The 23,900-nt window shown below is 39.0% G+C and overlaps 1 protein-coding gene across 1 annotated transcript in view; it reads right to left on the bottom strand.

Moving 5' to 3' along the window:
* The window catches only part of LOC134216586 (ATP-sensitive inward rectifier potassium channel 11-like), a 33,988-nt gene extending 11,501 nt beyond the window's left edge, over window positions 1–22,487 (bottom strand). The window contains exons 1-4 of the mRNA XM_062695443.1: window positions 22,397–22,487; window positions 6,775–6,987; window positions 5,990–6,195; window positions 4,471–4,706 (exon numbers count right to left, since the gene is read on the bottom strand). Coding sequence (XP_062551427.1) covers window positions 4,471–4,706; window positions 5,990–6,195; window positions 6,775–6,987; window positions 22,397–22,407 — 666 coding nt within the window. The 5' untranslated portion in view covers window positions 22,408–22,487. The remainder of the gene's footprint in view (window positions 1–4,470; window positions 4,707–5,989; window positions 6,196–6,774; window positions 6,988–22,396) is intronic.
* Between the last annotated feature and the right edge of the window lie 1,413 nt (window positions 22,488–23,900).

Below are 23,900 nucleotides of genomic sequence, written 5' to 3'. Positions count from 1 at the left end.
CGTGTGCTCACGTTTTCGCGCAATGCGTGACCACATGCTTGCCACATGTGGTCTGGACACTACCCGGACAACCTAGTTCGGAGGATGTGTAAAGACGAAGTTGGCTGGAACGCCGTTTTATCGGCTATCGCCCAAATCGTCTCGGAGCTACACAGAAGGTGGCGCGTGGACTCAAGGATGGCTAGTTCAGGCGCAAATAAGAGGTGGTCCAAGGGATCGGAGTCGGCTTCATGGGTCATACCGGTGGTCATGCTCTGTGGTCGAACTCGATCCTTTTATCGAACAAGTGGCCGCGCGAAGAACAACATGGTATCGTCGCTTTCGCGGCGTCAGTCAACCAGGCGGGTTCCGAGCCCGAGGACGGAAAGGGTCCTCGTCAAGGCTGGGGCAGGCGTAGGCACCGCGTCGGCAAGTCCCTCTGTGTGCTGGCGAATAGGCCCTATCGCAGAAAGGTCAATTTGGGGTGCACGCGGCATCATCATTCTTGATACCAGTCGTGCAGAGGGAAGCAGGCGCGAAGTCGACCCTGCCCACCTTCCGAGGACATAAGGCGTGGTAAGGCCACCAGGAAAGCCGGCAATGCGCTGGCACGATACCATGGTGTTCTTCTAAAAAGCGAGTCACGATGTTCGATGCTGCAAGGACACGCAGCTAACCTCGAGGGTGCGTCATGCACTGGCCCCCTTTGAAGCATTACTTTCTGGTTGTACCGAAGGGACGATGGGCTTGGCGGCAATGGAAACGGTTTAGCTGGTCAGGATGCAGCCCTGCCTCCCTCATTGGAGGTGGCCCCTAACCCAGCACTTCCTGGTCAACCCAGGATGTCTGTTGAGCAGATTCCCCTCCATTGTTTAGGAAGAAAAAAAAAAAACAGGGTGTGACAGAGCATGTAGTGTGTGTTAGAGGGTGCGATAGAGCGAGCACTCAAGTAAGACGGGTGCCTGTGTGAGCGAGAATGAGCGAGTACGTTTAGTACTGCCATCCCCCAGAAGTAGTGCTGGGAGGTAGTTCCTGGGGGAAACGATGGCGGAGCTCAAGGGAGTTTAGTCGGTATTACCGGTACGGTCGAGTCCGACACTCCAGTACACTTCCGTGTGGGAGTTTGGCAACTACAATGCACGTGTGCTGGGTTAGTGTGTAATTGCGTTCTCCCTTGTAAAAAAAAGTAGCATCACTTTTATCCGTTACCACAGATAATGATTTGGGACTAATCACTACCTCTTAGATGGAAGCAATGCACTTTCCAATAGTCGAGATCTGTCCTGGCCACGTCCTTGCGAATGCTGAGGAAGGGGAAGGCTGGTTAGTTGGACACCTACTCTGCCGTGAATCGCATATTTGTCCCATATGAATGAGGAACCCAGCAAAGATGGGACAAATATGCGATTCACGGCAGTACTTAAGAAAGATGCAGAGAACTCTACGACCTCTCATAGGTGCCACAGGAGGTTTTGGCATTGTGTGGAATGTTCTAGGAATCTAGGAATCTAAGAATCGTTTTGGTAGAACGTGAATCACCGAAAGAACTAAGATAGAAATACAAAGTAGGAAATGGACGAGCCTGGAATTGAACCCACGACCTCCTGTATATAAGGCAGAAGTGGTAGCCACTAGACCACCGTGCCCGTTTTATGATCTTCGTTAAAATAGCAGCACTGCATCAGTTTTACAGGTATTCTGACCAACTATTGTCATGTGTAAACGATTTGAATAAACAACAGAGAAGATATTAAATTGGATAATTTTTTGTCATTTTGCTAAAATTAATTGTGTTTTGGCAATTAGTATTCCATTACCATATATACGTTCAATCAGGTGAACATTATACTATTTCGATAACCTATTGTATAGTATTGTGTATAGTATTGTACTTAGTGATGAAATGGCTAGTTTTTGTGTTACGTAATTAGTGGACTTTCTTTAAGAAAGATTCCTTTGTTTACGCACGCGAAACCTGGTATTTGTTTCCCTCTGTAGGTTTTGGTAAATAAAAAAAAATCTGTTATATTATATTTTCAATGAACATCAATTAAATTATATTAATTCTTATTTGTTTAAATATATTATTTAAACACATGATTGGAAAACTGCGTATTCTTACCCCACGTGCCTTGTAATAAGGGTTCTACCGAAACGAATTTCAATAATTTTAATATTTTTCCGCTGGGTAACATAAAGGAAAAGTATACGAATCGTCGACATTGATTTGATATGTAGAAGCTTGTTTCATGAGGGCCTCATGTTCGATTGAAAACTAAGTACGTACTCTTGCCCCACTATGCTCTACCTAATTTTTGCAATATTTTCAAAATTTGTTATATAAATATCTAATCGAAAAGGGTCATTTATGTACATTAGATAGGGTATGTTGCAAGAATGCCGGACAGCAACCATGCAAAGATGGTGTTCGCTTCCGATCCGGCAAGTACGACGTGGAACACAACGAGCAAGCTGGGCTGACCAGGTACAGAACGACTTGGCGAACGTTTTCGAGGATGGAGAGATGCGGCCTCGAACCGTGTATTGTGGCGTTAAATTGTTGATTCAGTGTTATCTGTTTAGATGTAAGCTAAATAAATGAAAGGTTGTACATACATCAACAGATAAATAATAAAACATAGTAACTATTTCAAATCATAACGAAATAATTCCGGGTATCCATATATATTCATCTTCTTTGGTCAATACCCTCGAGAATCGGCAGCAAGTCGACGCCATCTATATTGACTTCACCAAAGCGTTTGATCGAGTGCCGCATTTATTGGCTGTTGATAAATTGTACAGAATGGGCCTACCCATCTGGCTGACTCGTTGGATATATTCCTACCTAGTTGAGCGTAAAGCGTACGTGCGCATGAACGGAACCTGCTCGGATTCCTTCGCTATCTCTTCCGGCGTTCCTTAAGGAAGTCACCTAGGTCCACTCATATTCGTGCTTTTTGTAAATGATCTCTGCACCACAATTAAATCCCCGAACGCGATGTTCGCTGATGACTTGAAATTCTTTCGAGTTGTGTCATCATTGGTAGAATGCTGTGCTCTCCAAGCTGACGTCGACGCATTGGTAAACTGGTGCACGCTAAATGGAATGGAAATCAACGTTAAAAAATGCAATGTGATATCGTTCAGTAGATCGAGAAGTCCGTCTGTCTTCGATTATAATATGTCTGCCGCCAGTATCACAAGAGTCAGCACCGTCAAGAATCTGGGCGTCCAGCTAGATTCTAGGCTCAACTTCAATTTGCACATAACTACAACAACCGCCAAGGCGTATGCAAGATATATACTGCTTGAAATCTCTCTACTGTGCCCTGGTCCGCAGTACACTGGAATACGCTGTCCTCGTGTGGGCTCCATATCATGTGGTGCAGAGTAATCGGATCGAGCGAATTCAACGAAATTTCATTCGATTTGCGCTTCGTCGACTCCCGTGGAATGACCCCGTCCGCCTTCCACAATATGAGCATCGCTGTGGATTAATTCATCTGTCATCTCTGGCTAGCAGGAGAATCCTTCTTCAACGGTTGTTCGTGTTCGATATCCTGTCTCATAACATTGACTGTCCGACGCTGCTGAGTAATGTCAAAATCAACGTTCCAGCGAGATCAACCCGCCATACAGATTTCCTACGTCTTCCAGCACACCGCACCGTTTTTGGACAAAATAACCCGTTTGATATTTGTTGTCGACGTTTTAATGAAGTGTATGTTTATTTCAATTATAATATGACCAAGTGTGTGTTTAAAAGTAGTATAATTAGTTAGTAGTATCTGTTTATATATATGCTCACAAATGGGATGAATATAATTTGTGATAGTATAATTAGGGGGAATGACGGCTTTGGCAGGTTTTGTTCTATTATTGTCAGGGGGGTTCTTTATGACTGATTATGCTCAATTTTGACCTAAACATTCTTTTCATATCAAAGAATATTGTGGCCAAATTTCATAAAATTTTGTCGACAAAAAGGGCCAATAATGCCAATAATAAAGCAAAATCTGCCAAAGCCGTATTTTCCCCTAGTAGAAACAATAAAATTTGGAAAATTTGGATTTGGTTCTCAAACAATAATATGATAATAATACAGCATGATTGCTATTTATGGCGGATAGTTACCTTCTACAAGTTGCGAGACAAGTTGTACGAGTTGGTTAAACTTTTTATTCCCTAACTGCGCAAAGTATGGTTCGTGCACGGTTTCAAATCGTTATAATAACGTTATAATAAAATCCGTAATAGTCATATAATCATAAAGAATAGTTAATAAAATAAATCTGTAAATTAACAAAAAAATTCATTGAGATCCATGGCAAATAGTGCTAAAAAAATCGATACACACATGGCACGGCACAGTATCCAAACTAGTTCAGATAATTAAACCAATTAGCGTATTTGTGTTTTTTTTTGTTTACTATGTTCCCTCTTGATTTATATATACCACTTCAGAGATAAACTGGACAGAATACTCACCAAAGTGGTGACGAGATCCTTCACGAACCGAACCGACTTCTGTGGCAGATGCAAGAACAGCACATTCCGCTCGCCCTTCTTATTGATGACACGCGACGATCGGATGGCACGTGTTCCCTGGTGCTCCGGATCGCGCCTCAATCGCTGTCGCATGTGCCTCATGCTACGAACACTTTGAAGAATAACCGGAAACCCGGACTGCTGCTGCTGCTGCGAATTGGACCGATCTTCGTAATCTGTTGAGAACAAGAACCAGTCACACGGGTCACTGCAGAACGTTAATTAACAGACTGCCTACAACGGTTAGCTGGTGTGTGCAAGTGGTTCAAGCGGACTTCATTGCAGTACTGACACAGTAATGGCCACGCACGGCAAACGGCGGAATCGCACTTGACGGATGGCTGTCTTATTTGATTATATCTTCTGGATCGTGTATCTTTAATCTTATGTAGTCCCTTCTTCTTGTCGTTTTGTTTTATCTCATAATCATATGCGGTTCTAGAGTTCTTGGATGGGGTGGGAGTGGGCCTCTTAAATGGTGGTTAGCCTGGTTCAAACCAAATTTAGAAAAAGCGTAACGCTATGATCAATCAATTTAACTGTGTTGAATATTGGCAAGGGGTTTATAATTCATTAATTATCATCAACATTGTTGTCCTAGATAAACTCCTTGAAGAATTTGCGTATGAAAATCCAAGGGAAATAATAAAACTGCAATGGAAACTGCTTAAGCAAAGTGTGCTTATAATTATCGGAAAAGTCTGTATGTAAATAATGACTTGCTTGCCCTTTAGAATCAAGCCTAAAGCTGCCGCTGACCATGAGTAATCTTGATGTTCAAATATTTAATGCAACAACGGGGTAACCTGTTTACTCTCATGGGCTGATAAAGCATCCCTAACACCTGTGAGATTTGTCTCATCTTAATAGCAGTGGAGATTACAGTTAGTTTTGCACAAATTAACGTTAATGAGGTTCTAAATTATTTCAAAATTGTCAATTTAGTCATAAGATTTGGCTTAATTTAAACTTTTATTATTAAAATTATTCCTTATTTTTTGAATCTAGTTTTAAACTAACAATTTACTGTATGTTTAAATGTTCTCCTATGTGGCACAATACCGCATACAATCACGAAGCTTTGAGTTTGTTCGAACCATTCTGGAATTAACTGGATGCGGTAGGAAACTACAGAGAACATCTGCAATATAATATACGATGAACATCCAATTAGTGTGACTTGACGTTTTCTTCGAAAATTTGAAACCGCGTATCTGTGTCTCCGCAAATGATAAATCGCGATTTCGCCCTGTTCAAAACTATCTTGTCAGTCTGCTAAAGTCGTTTATGTGCAATGAAACTCCTCTTGGGACTATCAGTGGATAAGAGAAGATGTAAGCAATGAATAGTCGCGATCGCGTAAAGCTGACCAATGCGTAGTTGCGTGGGAGTGTGAACATAACAGGAAACGTCCGTTGGCTATCTCAAATGCTGCCGTGACGTCAAGAGGCGAACCTACCTTCGTTTGTAGGGCTCCCCCTAAAAATATCACGACGATGATTGGAGGAGCGGTGATGCCGGTAGGTTCGTGCATGGCCTTTATCGTCATCATCGTCGTCGTCGTGGTGCAAATCAAGCTCAGACTCTTGACTGCTGTGCCAGTCGTTATCGTTATCGTCATGTCGGTGCTGTTGATGTTGTTGATGCTGCTGTTGCTGCTCTACCCTGTGCAGATCGGGAATGCAAATGAAATTATGAGGAATTATAATTCTATATTAGAGTGATTCTTACGTACTTAAGGTAGCAAAATAAATATCCCATAAAAAATAACATTATTTTATTACAACGAAAGCTATGAAAGTTATAAATACAATGGTGCTTGTTTAAAATTGATATTGATGTACATATTAATAAACATATGCTTGGGGAGAGCTATTAGCTATTAGTTTCGTTGGTCCTTAATTTAGGAAAATTGAACCAGAATTTTCTCACTTTTATATGCAATGCACCCGTGGTATGTAACATTGGCTTAACTGTAGCCATATGTTTATGCTCGTAGGTAAAACTTAGGCAATTTTTCACTTCTTGATTTTAAGAATAATCAGCGGCTGTTATGATTTGTCTTAATTAATACAAATGTATATGTAAGTAGTATTGAATAAAAGCAAAACTTCCCATTTGAATTTTTAAATAGATATTTCTCGCTTATTGTGGGACGAATATGTTTTGTCCATATACTTATGTAGATAAATGATGACACACTTGAGTGATAATCAGTTCATGAGCTCATTTTATTTAACGTACCATAATCGACTTTTCTCATACGCTGGCATCGGCTTTCGGATGTGATACGGACTGCCTGGAACGTTAAACATATCCAACGATTCCTGTCGGTTGTAGTTTACGATGCTAACCGGTCGTGGCATGCGGCATTGTTGCTGTTCGAGAAACTGCTGTTGCACCCGGCGCCAGTGCTTCCGATGGGAATAAGGACTGCCCGACTTGGTGTCCAGGGTGCTGAAATTGGATACATGATTGAGTGGGTTCCGGCTATGAGAAATAATGAATGGAAATTAATAATATTCCGACTTTTCTCCATATGGAAAATAAACAAGTCGAATCATTGGTTCACAATTTTAATTCAAGCCTGAATAAGGGTCTGGAAATCGTAGAATTTTTTAAATATAATTTTCGATTAAAATGTATGGAAGTTTTTGGTTTCATTCGGAAAGACCGCTGTTTATGCAGTTCAAATGACATAAGTTTGAAATTCGATGATTATTCAACTTTTACCGCCCAAGTTATCAACTTTTCCAATTAATAAACACTACGCAAACCTGTCAGTCTAAACAGTTCTTATAAAAAGTCTCTTTCAATATTGTTCGGAATATTCAGTGTGAGTGGTATTGTTTCGAAGTAGTTTTCTCATCAATAGTGTTTAAGTAATGTCTCCATCAAACAAAAGAAGCTTTAAAAGTTTGTTTAAAATCTTAATTTTCAATCGCGAGTCAGTGTTAATACAATTATGTTGATGTGTATATGGTATAGGAATTGCGATAGATCTCGTTAAATTTGAATTGCTGACTATATTTCAAATAAACACCTTTCATGAAAACGTATTTTGAAACTAAAATATCGTATTACAATTTGATGAATATCAATAATCGTCCAAAGTTTTGAAAATTATCTAGTGAAAGCAGTCGAAACTGAATCGAAAAGCCAAAATGGGCCACAGTTCAGAACCGTTCACCAAACAATCTTCAAAAATTTGAGCCTGCTATTTTAACATTTTAACACATATTTTGAAGAACCATGTTCCAAGAAAACGCCTGATACTATCTTTGTGGACTTATGACGGCCTTGCATAGCATCATCATTGTCTCGGAACTAGATTCAGTCAGTAAAAATTTCAAACCATTTCGTGAGCTTCCATTTGATGATGGGCTTAAAAAGACATTGATTGATCCTCCTCACGACCTTAGGTGGTCAAACTATTAGTCATGTAGATAAAAGGATAGTGGATGAAAGCATCATATGGTCTATTCTCATGCACATAGGTGACTAAGGTCTCAGTTAAACGTGACTCTATCTCTTGTTTTACCGTCTAGCGCTGATCATGAGTTCATTCCCTATCGATCATTTACTGTGTTATAAGGTAGTCAACTAATTTTATTTGTCTTTCAGAATACACTTAGTCACGTCTCCTATGTCCTTCAATCTTTCTTTACATTGGAGTATGTATTATTTTTTTCCTAACCCGAAAAAATTAAGAGCAAAACAGGTTTGTTTAAACGTTGATCCATGCAGTGAAAGTAAGAGTAAAATAACAAAGATTACTGAGAAGAAATAACGGTGGTGGAAGACGGAAGTCTAAGAATAAAGAAGGCCCGAATGAATTGTAAATTTGGATTGGTCGTAAAAGATCTGGAATGAGCTTCGGAAATGATTTAGACTGGAATGGGAGTAAATTAGATTTGTATTTATATGGATTGGATTCAGATAAAATTAAAACAGATTTGAAAGGATTTGGTTGTGATTGAATTAGGATTTACAACATGGTTAGCCTAACAAGTGATCGTTTCCAAATTATCCATAGGGATTCTATGAGCCTGGAAAGCTCGTGAATTCGGATTCTCATGTTTAGTGTGGAAATGTTTTCAATAATTAGGCTTGTCCATGAACTGTAATTGCAGTGAAATCGGATTGCATTTTCATTAGATTAGATTTGGATTCGAGTTGAATGGATTTAAAATAGATCTTGATTGGATTGGATTGGATTTGGATTGGATATAAATTGGAATTGGATTGGATTTGGATTTGCATTGAATATGGATTGGATTTGTTTTGCATTTGGGATTGGAGTTAAATTTAATTTGAATTGGATTTGGATTTGCATTGCGTGTAGATTAGATTTGGATTGAACTCCAATTGGATATGGATTGGATTTGGAGTGGAGTTGGACCAATTTTGGATTTGGATTGGAAATGTATTGAATTTGCAATGAAATTGGATTGAATTTAGATCAAATTTGGATTGAATTGGGATAGCATTTGGATTGGATTAAATTTGAAATATACTCAAATATGATTTTTATTTGGATTGGATTTAGTTTGTATTTGCATTGAAACTGTACTGGATTTGGATTAAATTTGGATTGGATTCGAATTGGATTTGGATTGGAGTTGGACTTGGTTTGTATTCGATTTGGACGATTTGGAGTAAATTAGATTTGTATTTATATGGATTGGATTCAGATAAAATTAAAACAGATTTGAAAGGATTTGGTTGTGATTGAATTAGGATTTACAACATGGTTAGCCTAACCAGTGATCGTTTCCAAATTATCCATAGGGATTCTATGAGCCTGGCAAGCTCGTGAATTCGGATTCTCATGTTTAGTGTGGAAATGTTTTAAATAATTAGGCTTGTCCATGAATTAATCTGAGTATTTGGTTGTGAAACGTAACCGATTCGTACTTAGTCGAAAGGATTTGGATCGAATTCGGATTGAGCTGATTGCATTCGAATATAAAATTGATTTCGGATTGGACGTGGAATAGATTTGTATTGAACTTAAAATTGAATTTAAACTTAATTCGAATAAGGTTTGAACTGAATTAAGGATTGATTTTGGAATTGTTTTATCGCGATCTTTTGTATTTTAATGTATTTAGTATTGATTTACGATTGAGATGGATATGAATGGATGGTAACTTAGCCTTAGCCTAGTTTTGATTGAATTTGAAATTGATTTAGATTGCATGTGGACTGGATTTGTATTGTAATTAGATTGGATTAAGATTGAATTAAGTCGAACTTAGTTGTAGTTTTAGTTTAATTTGAATTGGAATATATACCGCAGGAGGTCTGAATAAAGATAAACATAGCTCTCCGGTAGAGAAATAAAATAAGAAGACTCCGGTGGTGGAAGACGGAAGCCTAAGAATAAAGACAGTCCAACGAAGATTCTGAAATGAGTTTAGAATTAAATTTTAAATATGGTCCTTATCGAAATCAGGCAAAGATTTGATATGGAGACATATGTTTGGATTCCAAATAGAGTATTGTATTCGGTTTTTATATTCTTTTAAAAATTATACCGCTATTTGAGTTGGAAAACAAAATCATTTTGATTAGAAGCGACTTACAAACGAATTTAATAACTCTCTTAGATATCGAATACATGTGATACTTTGCACTGGATTCAGATTAGATACGGATTGGATTGGAATTGGACATGGATTGGATTTGATTGGTTTTGGAATGGATGGAGAATGGAATAGAGAGGGATTTGGTGTGCATGGATTTGGATTGGATTAGATTTGAATTGGATTGCATTTAGATTGCATTGAACGTGGAATAGATTTGAGTTTTATTGAATCTGGAATGGATTTGGATTGTATTTGCATTGAAATCGGATCCAATATAATTCTATTTGGATTGGAGTAGATTGGATTTAAAGTGGATTAAATTGGAATTGTAAATTGAAATCGATTTGAGAAGGATTTGTATTTGGACTGTAATTGCAGTGAAATCGAATTGGATTTTCATTAGATTAGATTTGGATTCGAGTTGTATGGATTTGGATTGGATTTGAACTGGATTTGAAATAGATCTGGATTGGATTGGATTGGATTTGGATTAGATTAGAATTGGACTTGGATTGGATTTGGATTGGATATAAATTGGAATTGGATTGGATTTGGATTTGCATTGAATATGGATTGGATTTGTTTTGCATTTGGGATTGGAGTTAAATTTAATTTGAATTGGACTTGGATTTGCAGTGCGTGTGGATTGGATTTGGATTGAACTCCAATTGGATATGGACATGGGCGTAGCCAGGATTTCGAAAAGGGGGGGGCAACTTTTTTGGTCTTCTAAATCGTAGTTTTATAGTAGTTTTATAAAAACACATGAATATTAACACATGAAACCAAATCCAAACCAAATCGAAACAATAATGGATTTAAAAATGCGTGCTTTATTGCTCATCAGATATTTTGAAATAAAGTGAGAAAAATATTAACGAACTTAGTAGTCAGAAAGAATATTAAATCGGCTATAACAATTATTATAAAAATCCTGCATTCTTCCATAAGTTTAAGAAAACTAGAACCATACATCTGAATTTCTAAACAAATCCTCTCTGAAATAATATTTATTATAAAATAGGCAGAAAAATCAATATGCAAGCTTTATCCAGGAATTCCTTCGACAATTGCTCCGAAATTCTATCAGGAATTCTTTAAGAATGCCTCCAGCAACTTCTTCGGCAGTGTCTTCAGGAATTCCACCATAAATTTTGCCGGGAATTGATCCGAAAATTCCACCATTATTTACTCCAAGAAAATCTTCACGAACTGCTTTATAAGTTCTGCAGAATTCCCTGCAATAATTCAAATAATTTCGTGCTGTTTCCCATAATTTTTAAGAATAAGAATATTCCGTGAAAATTCCGCAGAAAACATTCCTAAGAATTTCACGAAAAATCTTCGAATTTCTTGTGTAAATTCCATAAAATTTTCCGTGAATTGTTTCGAATAATTTCTTGTGAAAATTTCAAAGATTTTCTCCAGGAATTCCACCGGAAATTTATACAGACATTATACCGAAAATGAAATCAACAATGGAATTTTCGGAGAAGTTCCTAGATTAATTCACAATGAAATCCTGAAAGAATTCCGGTGGAAACTTCAAGATTTCCACTGGGAGATCCTCCAGGAGTTTCTCCGAAAATTCCTCCTGGAATACTTCCAGGAGTGCCACCGGCATTTCCACAAAGAATTTCTCTAGGATTTCCTTCGAGAATTATTCCATTAGTTCTATCGGCAGTTCCTCTGAAAATTCTTCCGGGAATTTCGGCAGAATTGGCATTTATTTAGGCTTCTTCAGGAATTTATATAGATTTTCCACCAGAAGCTCCTCCGAGAATTTCTCTGCGAGCTCCTCAGGGAATTCTCCGGGAGGTCCTCTGATGATGATGATGTTCCAGCTACAAACCCCAACAAAGGTTTCAGCTAGACGAGATTTGTCTACAAAATGAATTCTCTTGTTTCCGAGAATGCTTCTGGTAATTTCCCCAGGGTTCCTTTGAAAATTCTCCGGGAGTTTCTTCAGAAATTCTTCCAGAAAATTCCTTCGAGAGTTCCTCCGGGAATTCCACCAGCAATTCTTCCGGGAGTTTCTCCGGAAATTCCTCCGGGAGTTCCACCAGAAGCTATTCTAGGAAATTATTCAGGCTTTTTTCAGGAAATCATTTAGGCTTTCTTCAGAAATGAAGCTGGAAATTCCTCCCGAAGTTCTTCGGATAGTTTCTCTGGGAGCTCATCCGGGATGTCCTCTAGGAATTCTTCTAGGAGTTCCTCCTGAAATTCCTCCGGGAGTTCTTACGGGAGATCTTGCAGGAGCTCCTCCGGCAGTTCCTTCAGGAATTCCTCCAGGAGATCCACCAGCAGTTTCTACGAGAATCCCTCCAGGAGTTTCACCTGTAGTTTCTCCGGGTGTTTCTCAAAAGGAAATCCCGGAGGAACTCCCAAATATTTCGGAGGAACTCCTGGGGAGTTTCTATAGGAATTTCGGAGAAATTATCAGAGGAATTCTCGGAGGAATTGCCGGTGGAACTTCTGGAGGAATTTATTGAGGAACTACAGGAAGAATTTCCGTAGGAAATCCTGGAAGAACTCTCGTAAGAATTCTAGGATGAACTCCCAAAGGAACTTCCGTAAGAATTCCAGGAGGAACTCCTGGAAGAATTCTTAAAAGGAGGAATTCTCCGAGGAACTTCTGGAGGAATTTGTAGATAAATGCCTAATGAAATGCTAAATGAATTCCTGGAAGAAAGCCTGATTGAATTCCCGAAGGAACTACTGGTGGAACTTCAGAGGAACATCCGGTGGAATACCCTAGAGGAAGAGAAAAAGTATTTCTGAAGGAACTTCCAAAATCCTATTTCCCGTGAAATTCCTGCTAAATATCGTCCAGGAATTCCCTGTAAAGTTCCTGGATGTATTACCGGAGAATTTCTTAGAAAAACTCCTGGAAGAACTCCCGGAGGAACTCCCACAAGCACTTCCGGAGGAATTCCCACATGGAAGTCCTGAAACAATTCTTAGAGAAGTTCCTAAAGGAACTTCCGAAAAAATATCTGAAGGAATTCCCAGAAAAATACCAGAAAGAATTAATGCAGAAATTCCCAGATGAAATCCTGAAAGTATTCCCAGATTAATTGCTGAAGAAAATATCTGCGAAGAACTTTCTGGAAGAACTCTTGGCAGATATCCGAGTAAATTCCGAGTGAAGTCCGGAAGGAATTCTAGTACACTTCCATGGAAAATCTCCCGGAGGAATTCCTGAAGGAATTCCTGGAGAATTACCTGGAGAAACTCCCGAAAAAATACCTGTAAGAATTTTTGGGAAATACTTGGACGAATTCCAGGAGAAATTCATGAAGATATTTCTAGAGGATTTCTTGAAGGATATTCTGAAGTAATTGCCAAAAGAATTCCAGATTGGAATGCTAGATGATTCCGCTATACTCCCGGAAAATTTCCTGGAAGTAATCCCGTAGGAATTAAAGGAAGAGTTCCGAGAGGAATGCTCCGAGGAGTTCCTGGAAGAATGTCCGATGTAATTTCTTATAGATTTACAAGTGAAATTATGGAGCTAAATCGGAGGATTACCGTCAGAAATTTTGAAGAAACTTCTGGTAGAATTTTGGGAAGAAATTCCGTATGTATTGTTGCGGGAGCTATTGGCTGGTGGCTTCGAACCGATGCTTACAGCAAATAAAATACATATTTGTAGTTCATTAGCTAAAAACTGAAATAATATATTTATTGATAGTTATTTACATAATTAGAAATAATGTATAACTCACAATTTCGGTGATTTGTCTGAAGCCGATTGCCTCCTTGCCAACAGAACCTCCACACTCGCTAGATAAGAGGTTTTGTTGTTATTCCTTACACATCTAAATTGGTTGATTTTTAGCTACACGGAAGAAAAAAGTACCCAAAATTGAGTATTTTTAAACTTACTTTTGAGTTATTTTTCTCTTCGCTTTCATCCACTCTTTCTTTTGTTGTCAAAACAAAAGAGCCAAACAATCCAACGACGCCAGTTCAATACGGGAAGCCAATTTTGAGTTTTATTACCTGAGGTCGAAATTGAGTGAATTAAACTTAAATTTGGGTCAATAAATTTTCCGTTGGGTACTTTTTTAACATGGGAGTAAAGGCAAACTACTTCGACCCTACTTATTCAATTTTGGCTTCCCGTACGGATGTTCGAGGTTGGGTGAATTAAACTCACTATTGGGTAGTTTATTTCTTCCGTGTAGGGTTGAGTATTATGCAATGAGGTGCGAAATGTAACATGTATTCTTGACGGAACTCTCGAATGCATGCCTGAAGGAAATGCCGGATTCTCCCTGAAGAGAGAATAGCCGAAGAAATATCTAGAAGTAAATCTTGGAGAGAAGAAAAGATACCTCAAGGAATTTCCTCGTGAATTTCCTAAAAAAAATTAGTGGGGGGTTTCTAGATAAGGAGGAATTACAATTACATGAGAAGGATTTTCGAACGATTTTCAGAGGAATTTGTGGATCACTTTCCGGAGGAATTTAGAAGTTCCCAGGGAAGCTTGTTGAAGGATTTCAAGAAGAATTTTTGAGCCGGAAATGTTTCGAGTTGTTTTGAATTTTCATATATTATGGATCCTGGGTGCCCTAATAAGTTTTAGAATTTTTGAATTTCAACCACGTATTTCTGTATATGATTGGAACGTAAAGTGCCCATGTTTGAGGGAATTCATTTCAGTACCCGTTCAATCTTTCCACAATTTAGGGGGGCGACGCCCCCCTACTATGGCTACGCCCATGGATATGGATTGGATTTGGAGTGGAGTTGGACCAATTTTGGATTTGGATTGGAATTGTATTGAATTTGCAATGAAATTGGATTGGATTTAGATCAAATTTGGATTGAATTGGGATAACATTTGGATTGGATTAAATTTGAAATATACTCAAATATGATTTGGATTAAATTTGGATTGGATTCGAATTGGATTTGGATTGGAGTTGGACTTGATTTGTATTCGATTTGGACTGGATTGGATTTTGGACGCGAATAGGATTTTTAATGGATTTGGTTTAGATTGAATTTGGATTAGATTTGTATTGAATTCCTATTGGATTAGAATTGGACTTGGATTGAGGTTGGACTAGATTAGATTTAAATTGCATTTGGATTGTATTGAATTTGCAATAGATTTGAATAGGATTGGATGTGGTTTGAATTTGGATTGGATTTGGATAAGATTAGATTGTATTTGAATTGAATTTGGATTTGAATTGTATTGAATTTCGTTTGGATGTGATTTGAATTGAATTTGGATTGCATCTGGGTTGAATATGGATTGAATTATTGAATTTGTATTGGATTTGGGTTGTGTTTCAATTGGATTTAGATTGGATATAAATTAGATTTGGCTTTGATTTGGATTTGGATTGGATTTGGATTGGATTTGGATTGGATTTGGATTGGATTTGGATTTGGATTGGATTTGGATAGGATTGGATTTGGATTGGATTTGGATTGGATTTGGATTGGATTTGGATTGGATTGGATTGGTTTGGATTGGTTTGGATTGGTTTGGATTGGTTTGGATTGGTTTGGATTGGATTGGCTTTGGATTGGTTTGGATTGGTTTGGATTGGTTTGGATTGGTTTGGATTGGTTTGGATTGGTTTGGATTGGTTTGGATTGGTTTGGTTGGTTTGGATTGGTTTGGATTGGTTTGGATTGGTTTGGTTTGGATTGGATTCGGATTGGTTTGGATTGGTTTGGATTGGTTTGATTGGTTTGGATTGGTTTAGATTGGTTTGGATTGGTTTGGTTGGTTTGGATTGGATTGGTTTGGATGGGATTGGTTTGGATTGGTTTGGATTGGTTTGGATTGGATGTGGATTGGTTTGATTGGATTGGATATGATTTGCATTAGATTGAATTTAATTGGGTTTGGATATGATTTGCATAAGATTGAATTTTGATAGAATTTGATTAAGATTTGGATTGGATTTGGATGGGTTTCGAATTGAATTTTGATTGGAATTGGATTGGATTAGATTTGGATTGGATTTGGGTTTGATCCGGATTTGACTTTGAATAGATTTATAATTGGATTGTATTTAGTTTGAATTGTATTTGGACTGAATTTTGATTTGAGTAGGAATGATGTTTGGTTTGTATTTGATTAGCGTTGATCTGTTGGGTTTTTATTGGATTTTGAATAGGCTTTGAATAAGTGAAGGTATTCTATTCTAACTAGAATACCAATTGAATAAAAAATAAAAAAAAATTCAATCCCATGTTGAACAATGTTGGATGTTGAAAACGTTTGAAAATGAAATACTAATAAGTTGGATCCTGATGATCCTAAAAAAAATAATAACATAGAAATAATATTTAAATGTACATTAGACAACACTGTCACATCTTAGAGAGTAGAGGTGAGCGGGATTGTAGTGGTAGCAATGAGGTTATTTAAAAAAAATTAAGAAATAAGTTAAACAAAATTCAATATTATTCAAATGTTATACATCTTTGCATATCACAAATTCTTGAACATGCGATGTAACCAAGTTATGAAAGCTCAGTGCGTATTGCTGACAATTCCTTAAAATGTAAACAATTATATTGCAACTAATGAACTTGAAGGCATTAATGGTAAGACATGGCAACAAGGTATGAATGGCACGAATGGAGTGTTAACTCATCACTAGTGGACCATGTCTCATATGTCCATAGATATGAGTAAAAAAGGTAAGAATGTTTCGAATTTTTGGCCGATGTGTTGGAACGCATCGAAGGTACGTACACCTGGGCGGAGACTACCATAGCGTAGTGCCCATTCCTGGACCAGGACCTACAGGAGTAGGTCCAAGCGGCGGAGGACCTACAGGAGTAGGTCCGTGTTCCCGGTGGCATTGGTAGGCAGCGGGTAAGCGGGTGGCACCGCCCCTGCTGGTCGAAATGTCGCCGGAGGTAGCAGTTCCCGATGACAATTAAGTCAGAGAGCGGGTAGAACTGCTCTCTACTTAAATTGTCGTTCGGAGGTAGCAGCATTGGCTCCGATGAGGAGCTTTGGTTGGTCTGGTCGCGACACTAACTACTAATTTACACTACAGTAAAAAATGATAACCTACACACTTAAATCTAAAATTTCAGCTCGGTAATATTTTTTACTGATTTTATCCAGTAAAAATAAATTTTAACCGAGTCATCAGTAAAATGTAAAAAACTTACCGATATCTGTATTAATTTTTGCCGACGATTCAGCAGAATAAAATGAAATACTGAATCTCGGTAGTGTAGATTACCGATCTGCACCGTATTATGAAAATCTAACAAACTTGTCAAAAAATATACCGATCACTCAGTAAACATATTAATCATTTACTGAGTAATCGGTAGAGATTATTACAGACTCTCAGTTTCCGATCAACAAGCGTGATGCTCGATGTGACGCCATGTTTTCCAATCAAATCTTTAACTTTGCGTTTCTGACTACGGTTCGTGCAAATTCAATTCTGTGAATAATCAGCATGCATGTAAGTATAAGTACATTTGATAATAACTGTATAAATATTATATTAATGTTTGAATTATTTATTACTAAATTTCTGAAATTTCAGGTAATTCTATGGATAATGAAATTTTCACTTTTGCGACTATGTGGCATAGCGCTAGTAAATTGAGCGTTCCGGAAGAAGTGAAGATAGTGGATTGAACAATGTGCTCGGCCAAAGCCATTTGCCGGCAACTATCTGCTTGACACATCTTATTTGCTGAGCTCACTGCGCACCACTTTTTCTTTTATCCATCGGAGCGATTTCCAAAATCAATTTCATCGAGTTGTCCGTTAGCAGTTATCAGATTTCGGTAGTGTTTTTTGCCACAACAGCTATTGTTATTCAAGATTCATTCATCTCCTCCCCCATATTTACCAAGATATTTACTTCACTAAAATGCTTCGCAGAAGCCTCCACGACAAAAAAGAAGAAAATAAATAGAAATAAGTAAAATAAATCATTATTAATGAAATTGTTGGTGTTTTATTTTTCAATAAGAAACTGCATTACAAATTACATTTTATTCGGTATTTGGAATACAAAAATCATCAATATTTTCACAAATCTACCTGTATTAATTTTTACTGAGTACTCAGTAAACTTTACAGTTCTACTCGGTAATTATTGACATTTCACTAGCGTAGAAGCTGAACCGACACCTCGGTAATTGAAATCGATTACCGAGGTAACTACCGAGAGCTCAGCTGTTGAGATATCGGTAATTCGTTTACCGAGCCCGGTGAATAAATTTAAGTGTGTAGTTGGGGACTAACGCCCGAATTGCTGGCTGGTTGGAGTGCAAGCAACGAACCCTTAACCTCTCCTTACACTCACCAAAGCGCTCGTGCAGTGTTTTAATCCCGGATCGGACAGACGGTGGACCTCGGATGTTCCTGGGAGGGGTATGGCAAATTCCTCAGGAATTTGTTTTACACCCGTTGAAGTTTGGGTTTTAGCGCAGATCGATCACAGGGAGGAAGATTTGCTTGTAGACAGCAAGCTTATTTTTAAAGAACTTTTTCGACTGACGGTTGATCAAGGGGTAGAGTAGTTTCAACAAAACGTTACACTTTGCCACCGTCTTGTCAACCTGTTGCCGGAAAATAAACTTGCTGACGAGGGTCAAGCCAAGGTACACACTTAGAATTTATTCACCGGGCTCAGTAAACGAATTACCGATATCTCAACAGCTGAGCTCTCGGTAGTTACCTCGGTAATCGATTTCAATTACCGAGGTGTCGGTTCAGCTATTCCACAGTAGCGTATTGAGGATGATTTTGCAGTCCTCAGGCGGAACTTGTTTAGGGGAGTTAGTAGGGCGAAAATGATGACCTGTGTCTTCGCCGCGTTGATACAGATCTTCCAGCTGGTGCGGTACTATGCCAGGGCGTCGGGGCCTCGTTGGAGTATTGCCACTGCGCTCTGATCACTCTACCTTGGTAGACGATGGAGGTGTCATCTGCGAACAGAGACAGAATGCCGCCTTCTGGAGGTTCTGGCATATAGGAGGTGAACAGGTTAAACAGCAGGGGCCCGAGGATACTGCCCTGGGGGACGCCTGTAACGATGTCGTGCGCATTGGAACTGCCAACATGTAATTGTAGATGATTTTTACCATGTAGCGAAGAAGATTGTAGCGTTGTAGTTTGTACACCAGGCCATCATGCCATACATTGTCGAACGCCTTCTCGACATCGAGTAGGGCCATGGCGGATGTTTTAGAGACAGACTTGTTCCGTCTGAGGAACAACAGTGGCAACTCGGATCAGTTGGTGCAGGATGGATAGTCCTCGTCGGAAACCAAACTGTTCCTCGAGCAAGATGTTGCGATGTTCGGCAGACTCAAGAAGCCGACTGTAACTTTCCTTTTCGATAACCCTGAGAGAAGGCTGACTGGACGATAACATTTTGGAGATGAAGGATACTTCCCAGGCCTCCGGATGGGGATGACTTTCGCTGACTTCCAGGACGATGGGAAGTATTTAAGCCGGAGACACTAATTAAAGAGCAGCGAAAGGTGCTCGAAGAACGGAGCACTCGTATGTTTGAGCTCAAGATACAGGACACTTCGAAGCCTGGGACCTTCATGTTTTTCGGTGATTTGATATAGGCCGTCGATTCTGTAGCTTCAAGTGGGCTGACGATGTTGTGCATTCACTGGATTATGGAGCCGGGGGCGCTGGAGCTTGAACCGACGCAACTGCTGTTGCCAGTCGCTTGTGCGGTTGTAACGGTGGGAGGATTGAAATCGTTCGACGGGGAGCCGCGATGGCCGGATGGTTCACCTCGTTGAGTACAGGACCACGGTTCTTCTTCGGTAGGGTCGTGGTGGAAGCCTTCTTCCGGATTTACAGGTACTCTGCCCGCTTTGAACAGTCCTTGGTTGTGGCTCGATGTTTGTCGCCACAGTTGGCTCACTTGGGATCGGCCACCTACATCTTGTCGCAGTCTTCGGTCGAATATGGTACGCCCATTTGTTGCAACGAGGCTTCATGCGGCAGTTCCGGGTGCCATGCTTGAAGTTGAAACAGTTGGTGCACTGGTCGATATTGCTCCCAGCCAACGACGGTGTAATTTATGACGTTGATCAACTTCAGGTTCTTCTTGGTGGTGGAGACGTGCTCCAAATGATCCTGGTAAAGCTGGTGTAGTGATATCGTGGAGTCCTCGCAGCAAAACCTTGAGTGGCTTCGTGCCGGGGTGGTCATGAGTGTAGTACTCATACTTGTGGACCTCGAGAAACACCACGATGGATTGATGATGGTCCTTGTTTGCCGGCATCACTTTCACGCCCTCGATTTAGAGCCGAAAAGTACATTTCAGCTCCTTCGCGATCAGTTGTCGAATTTTCGGGCGCAAATCCAGCGGATCGCTGAGAAAAATCGGTTCATTTTGCGCTATTCTTTCACTCACCTCTATACACAATCGCAAATTAGACGACTGTACACGAGCCCTTCCAATATTTTCAATTTCGGTTGTCTGCCGTTTGGCTTCAGTTAGTAACGAATCATGCCAAAAACAAACAGACCAAATTCATCACCGAATCTGGTCCACAGATAGCAAATGATGCATATTTACAGATACGTATTTCGACCTCAACTGTGATGCCGTCTTCAGTGTCTCGTACTTGACACGACTGTAAGTCGAAATACGTATCTGTAAAGATAACAAAACGTAGTGGCATTAAGTGGATAGTACTAAACTCGTCTTAGAAAGTTGAAGACATTCCACTTAAAGAGCTTAAATAATTTTACTAGAAAAATTACTTCAACGATCAATTCGAAGTTGATTGATTGCGCATTTCACAACTAGAGGCGCTAGCTAAAGCGCCTGGATGTGGAAGCGGCGGGTAGAAAATCAGCCACTGCCAATAATTCATTCACTTGCCTTGTCTAAACATAGCATAAGGGTCAAACGTCCGTTGCAATTCTAAAGTTTTTGGGAAGTATAAAGGGGAGAATGGTCCAAAATGCACCCCTGAGGCAAAATGACCTCACTCATAAAATCTGTTGTGTACATTTATGAACGAATATTACCATTACATTTCATAATTAGTTATCTATCATTGAGCTTCATTGGAAAAAAAGACAAAATTCCTTTATATTCACTCAAATTTAACGATTTGCTATTCTTCCACCACATCCGTAAGATTGTAGCTCAATCCTTTAAGAAAAAACAAACAACCATGCGTTCACCATTACATGCAATTGAGTCATTTTAGACCACCATTCGGGCGTTTTGCCCTAGGCCTATTTTTAAAACATTTTTTTTAAATGCGATAGAAAGTCATGAAAACCTTATTGGTTTGAATATGAAATCATTGTAAAATGTAGCTAGTTTTGTAAATTTTGCACCTATACGTTTAAATGGTTGGGTATTTTTGTTTATATGGGCGAAAACATCGAAAAAGCTTAAAAGGTGCATTTTGGACCGTTCTCCCCAATATAAGTCATTATGCCACTTGATTCGATGGTGTACCAAAAAAGAATCCTGAGATATAGGTGACTAATACTAATGACATACTGGTGGTATAAGTACCATGGTACAAGAATCTTGAAATGAGTACCATACCAATTATTGTATTTTTCAAAGATAGTCTTGGAATAATTTTCTTGTTCTCTTGTACCATGGTACAAGTACCACAGATGTGTCCTTAGTATAAGAGTGATTGTTGAATGACGTCGTGAACGAAGCGATTAGAAGCTTTCGTTAATCATCAATTTCAATGCAATTATGTCATTTGGACAAAGCATTCTTATTGTTTTTTTACAGTAAAAAATAGATGTTTATCTGTATAGTTCATGAAAAAAACTATTTGCATCCTGTAATTTTAAATTATGTTCAATATTACAGAATACCTAATGTGTGCTTCATATGTTTCATAGATGTCTGAATGAACTGGACAAATGTTTGACGTTTAGACATTGAACGTCATTCAGGGATTTGAAAATATTGTAGTTAATTGCTATAATGGTAGTTGCGAGGCGGCAACGTTGCAGCTGAGAGAGTGATGCCAGCGAAAATACTGAAGCATGTTTTAAAAATGATTCAACGTATTGTTCATTCAAGTTCCTGATTATGAAGGTTAAAATATGCGCCGATGATGAGTCACTTTGTTTTACTGTTTCAAGACAAACGAGATTAATAGATAAATCATCTCAAACGTTGCAAATATAACAAACTGTAATTACATATGAATGTGTAGCAATAGAGCACTTAAGGATTGCCATAAACATTATCCGAGACCATAATTTTCATGAGCTCTTCGTATCTCCTCTCTTCAGTACTTACTCCAAGCTCATTATCACCGATATTTTCTGAACTGTCCCAAGCACCAAAATACCGAATCTAACATCACTGTCAACAGTTCCTACCACTTCGAATACCGTTTCCTCACTAGTTCGCTGAAAATCGTTATTTTGACTGTATGATCGATACATGCTTGTTATTGGCTTACACATACTTTTGTTTGTACCGCTGATTATAATGGGCGACGCTATCTTTTACGTCTTTGCCAGTGTGGTGAAAATATTTAGGATTTTTTTTTTCGCATATGCGCTATCAGTACAAAAGCCCGTGGCTCACAGATAAATAACATTATCTGTTGGAGTCGAATGAGATTAGATATCGACGTTAAAGACCTTCCTATGAATTGGTCAAATGTATGACTTAACGCACCTTAGTTTATTTCATTTGAACTTTTGTTTACCTGACTGTTTGCCGGTGCTTTGGTGAATGAGTGTACAAATAGATCTAGGGCCTTAGTTAGTCTTGTGAGCAAAGATATAGGATTGTCCATTCGAGGATCACGAGTTCAATACCCAGTCCCGGTCTAAGATGTGTTCGGCTGCGATACATTCTCGACTCTATATGGGCATGGTACAACACAACATACATATGCATGCGATGACAGACATTATTTTTGTAATAGCCATGCAAATGTTAATAGAACACAAGCAAGCAAAATTCCAGTTGTAATGTAGAGCCATAGAAGAAATAAAAGATACAATTGGAAGGAAAAAAAGGGAAACAAATACCATAATTATGGTGAGTGTGTGGGTACCACCCATTAATATTCTTGTCTAAAAATTGACTGGTCCACCTTATGAACCGCGTAAAGTAAAATGCCCAATAGTGGACCCCCTAGTAGCGAAACTTTGCTCTTCCTGCTATAAGGAGTGGAAATTTTGGACATATTAATTCCGCGTGATATATTATTAAGTTCTGCATTTTCCATTCACGATACATACATCTTCTTCTTCTTCTTATTGGCATTGCATCCCCACACTGGGACAGAGCCGCCTCGCAGCTTAGTGTTCATTGAGCACTTCCACAGTTATTAACTGCGAGATTTCTAAGCCAGGTTACCATTTTGCATTCGTATATCATGAGGCTAACACGATGATACTTTTATGCCCAGGGAAGTCGAGACAATTTCAATCCGAAAATTGCCTAGACCGGCACCGGGAATCGAACCCAGCCACCCTCAGCATGGTCTTGCTTTGTAGCCGCGCGTCTTACCGCACGGCTAAGGAGGGCCCACGATACATACATAAAACACTTAAATACTCTATTCGTTGAAATAACGATTTATAAGTGTGACTGAATTTGCCACATAGTAGACCCCCTGAGGGTCCATAGTAGGAAATTCCCTATAGTAGACACTTCATTTGATTTTCATGTTCCGTTTCGGAGTGTTCTTCTTCCCTATCATGGACCCCCCAGAACATTCTTCAAGCCTGCCGTATCCTAACGGAACAATCACATCTAGACTTTCCCTTCTAATTCTATCATG

The sequence above is a fragment of the Armigeres subalbatus genome, chromosome 2 (assembly GCF_024139115.2).
Source record: "Armigeres subalbatus isolate Guangzhou_Male chromosome 2, GZ_Asu_2, whole genome shotgun sequence".
In the NCBI taxonomy this organism is placed as follows: domain Eukaryota; kingdom Metazoa; phylum Arthropoda; class Insecta; order Diptera; family Culicidae; genus Armigeres; species Armigeres subalbatus.
This window is presented reverse-complemented; position numbering and strand designations above follow the sequence as displayed.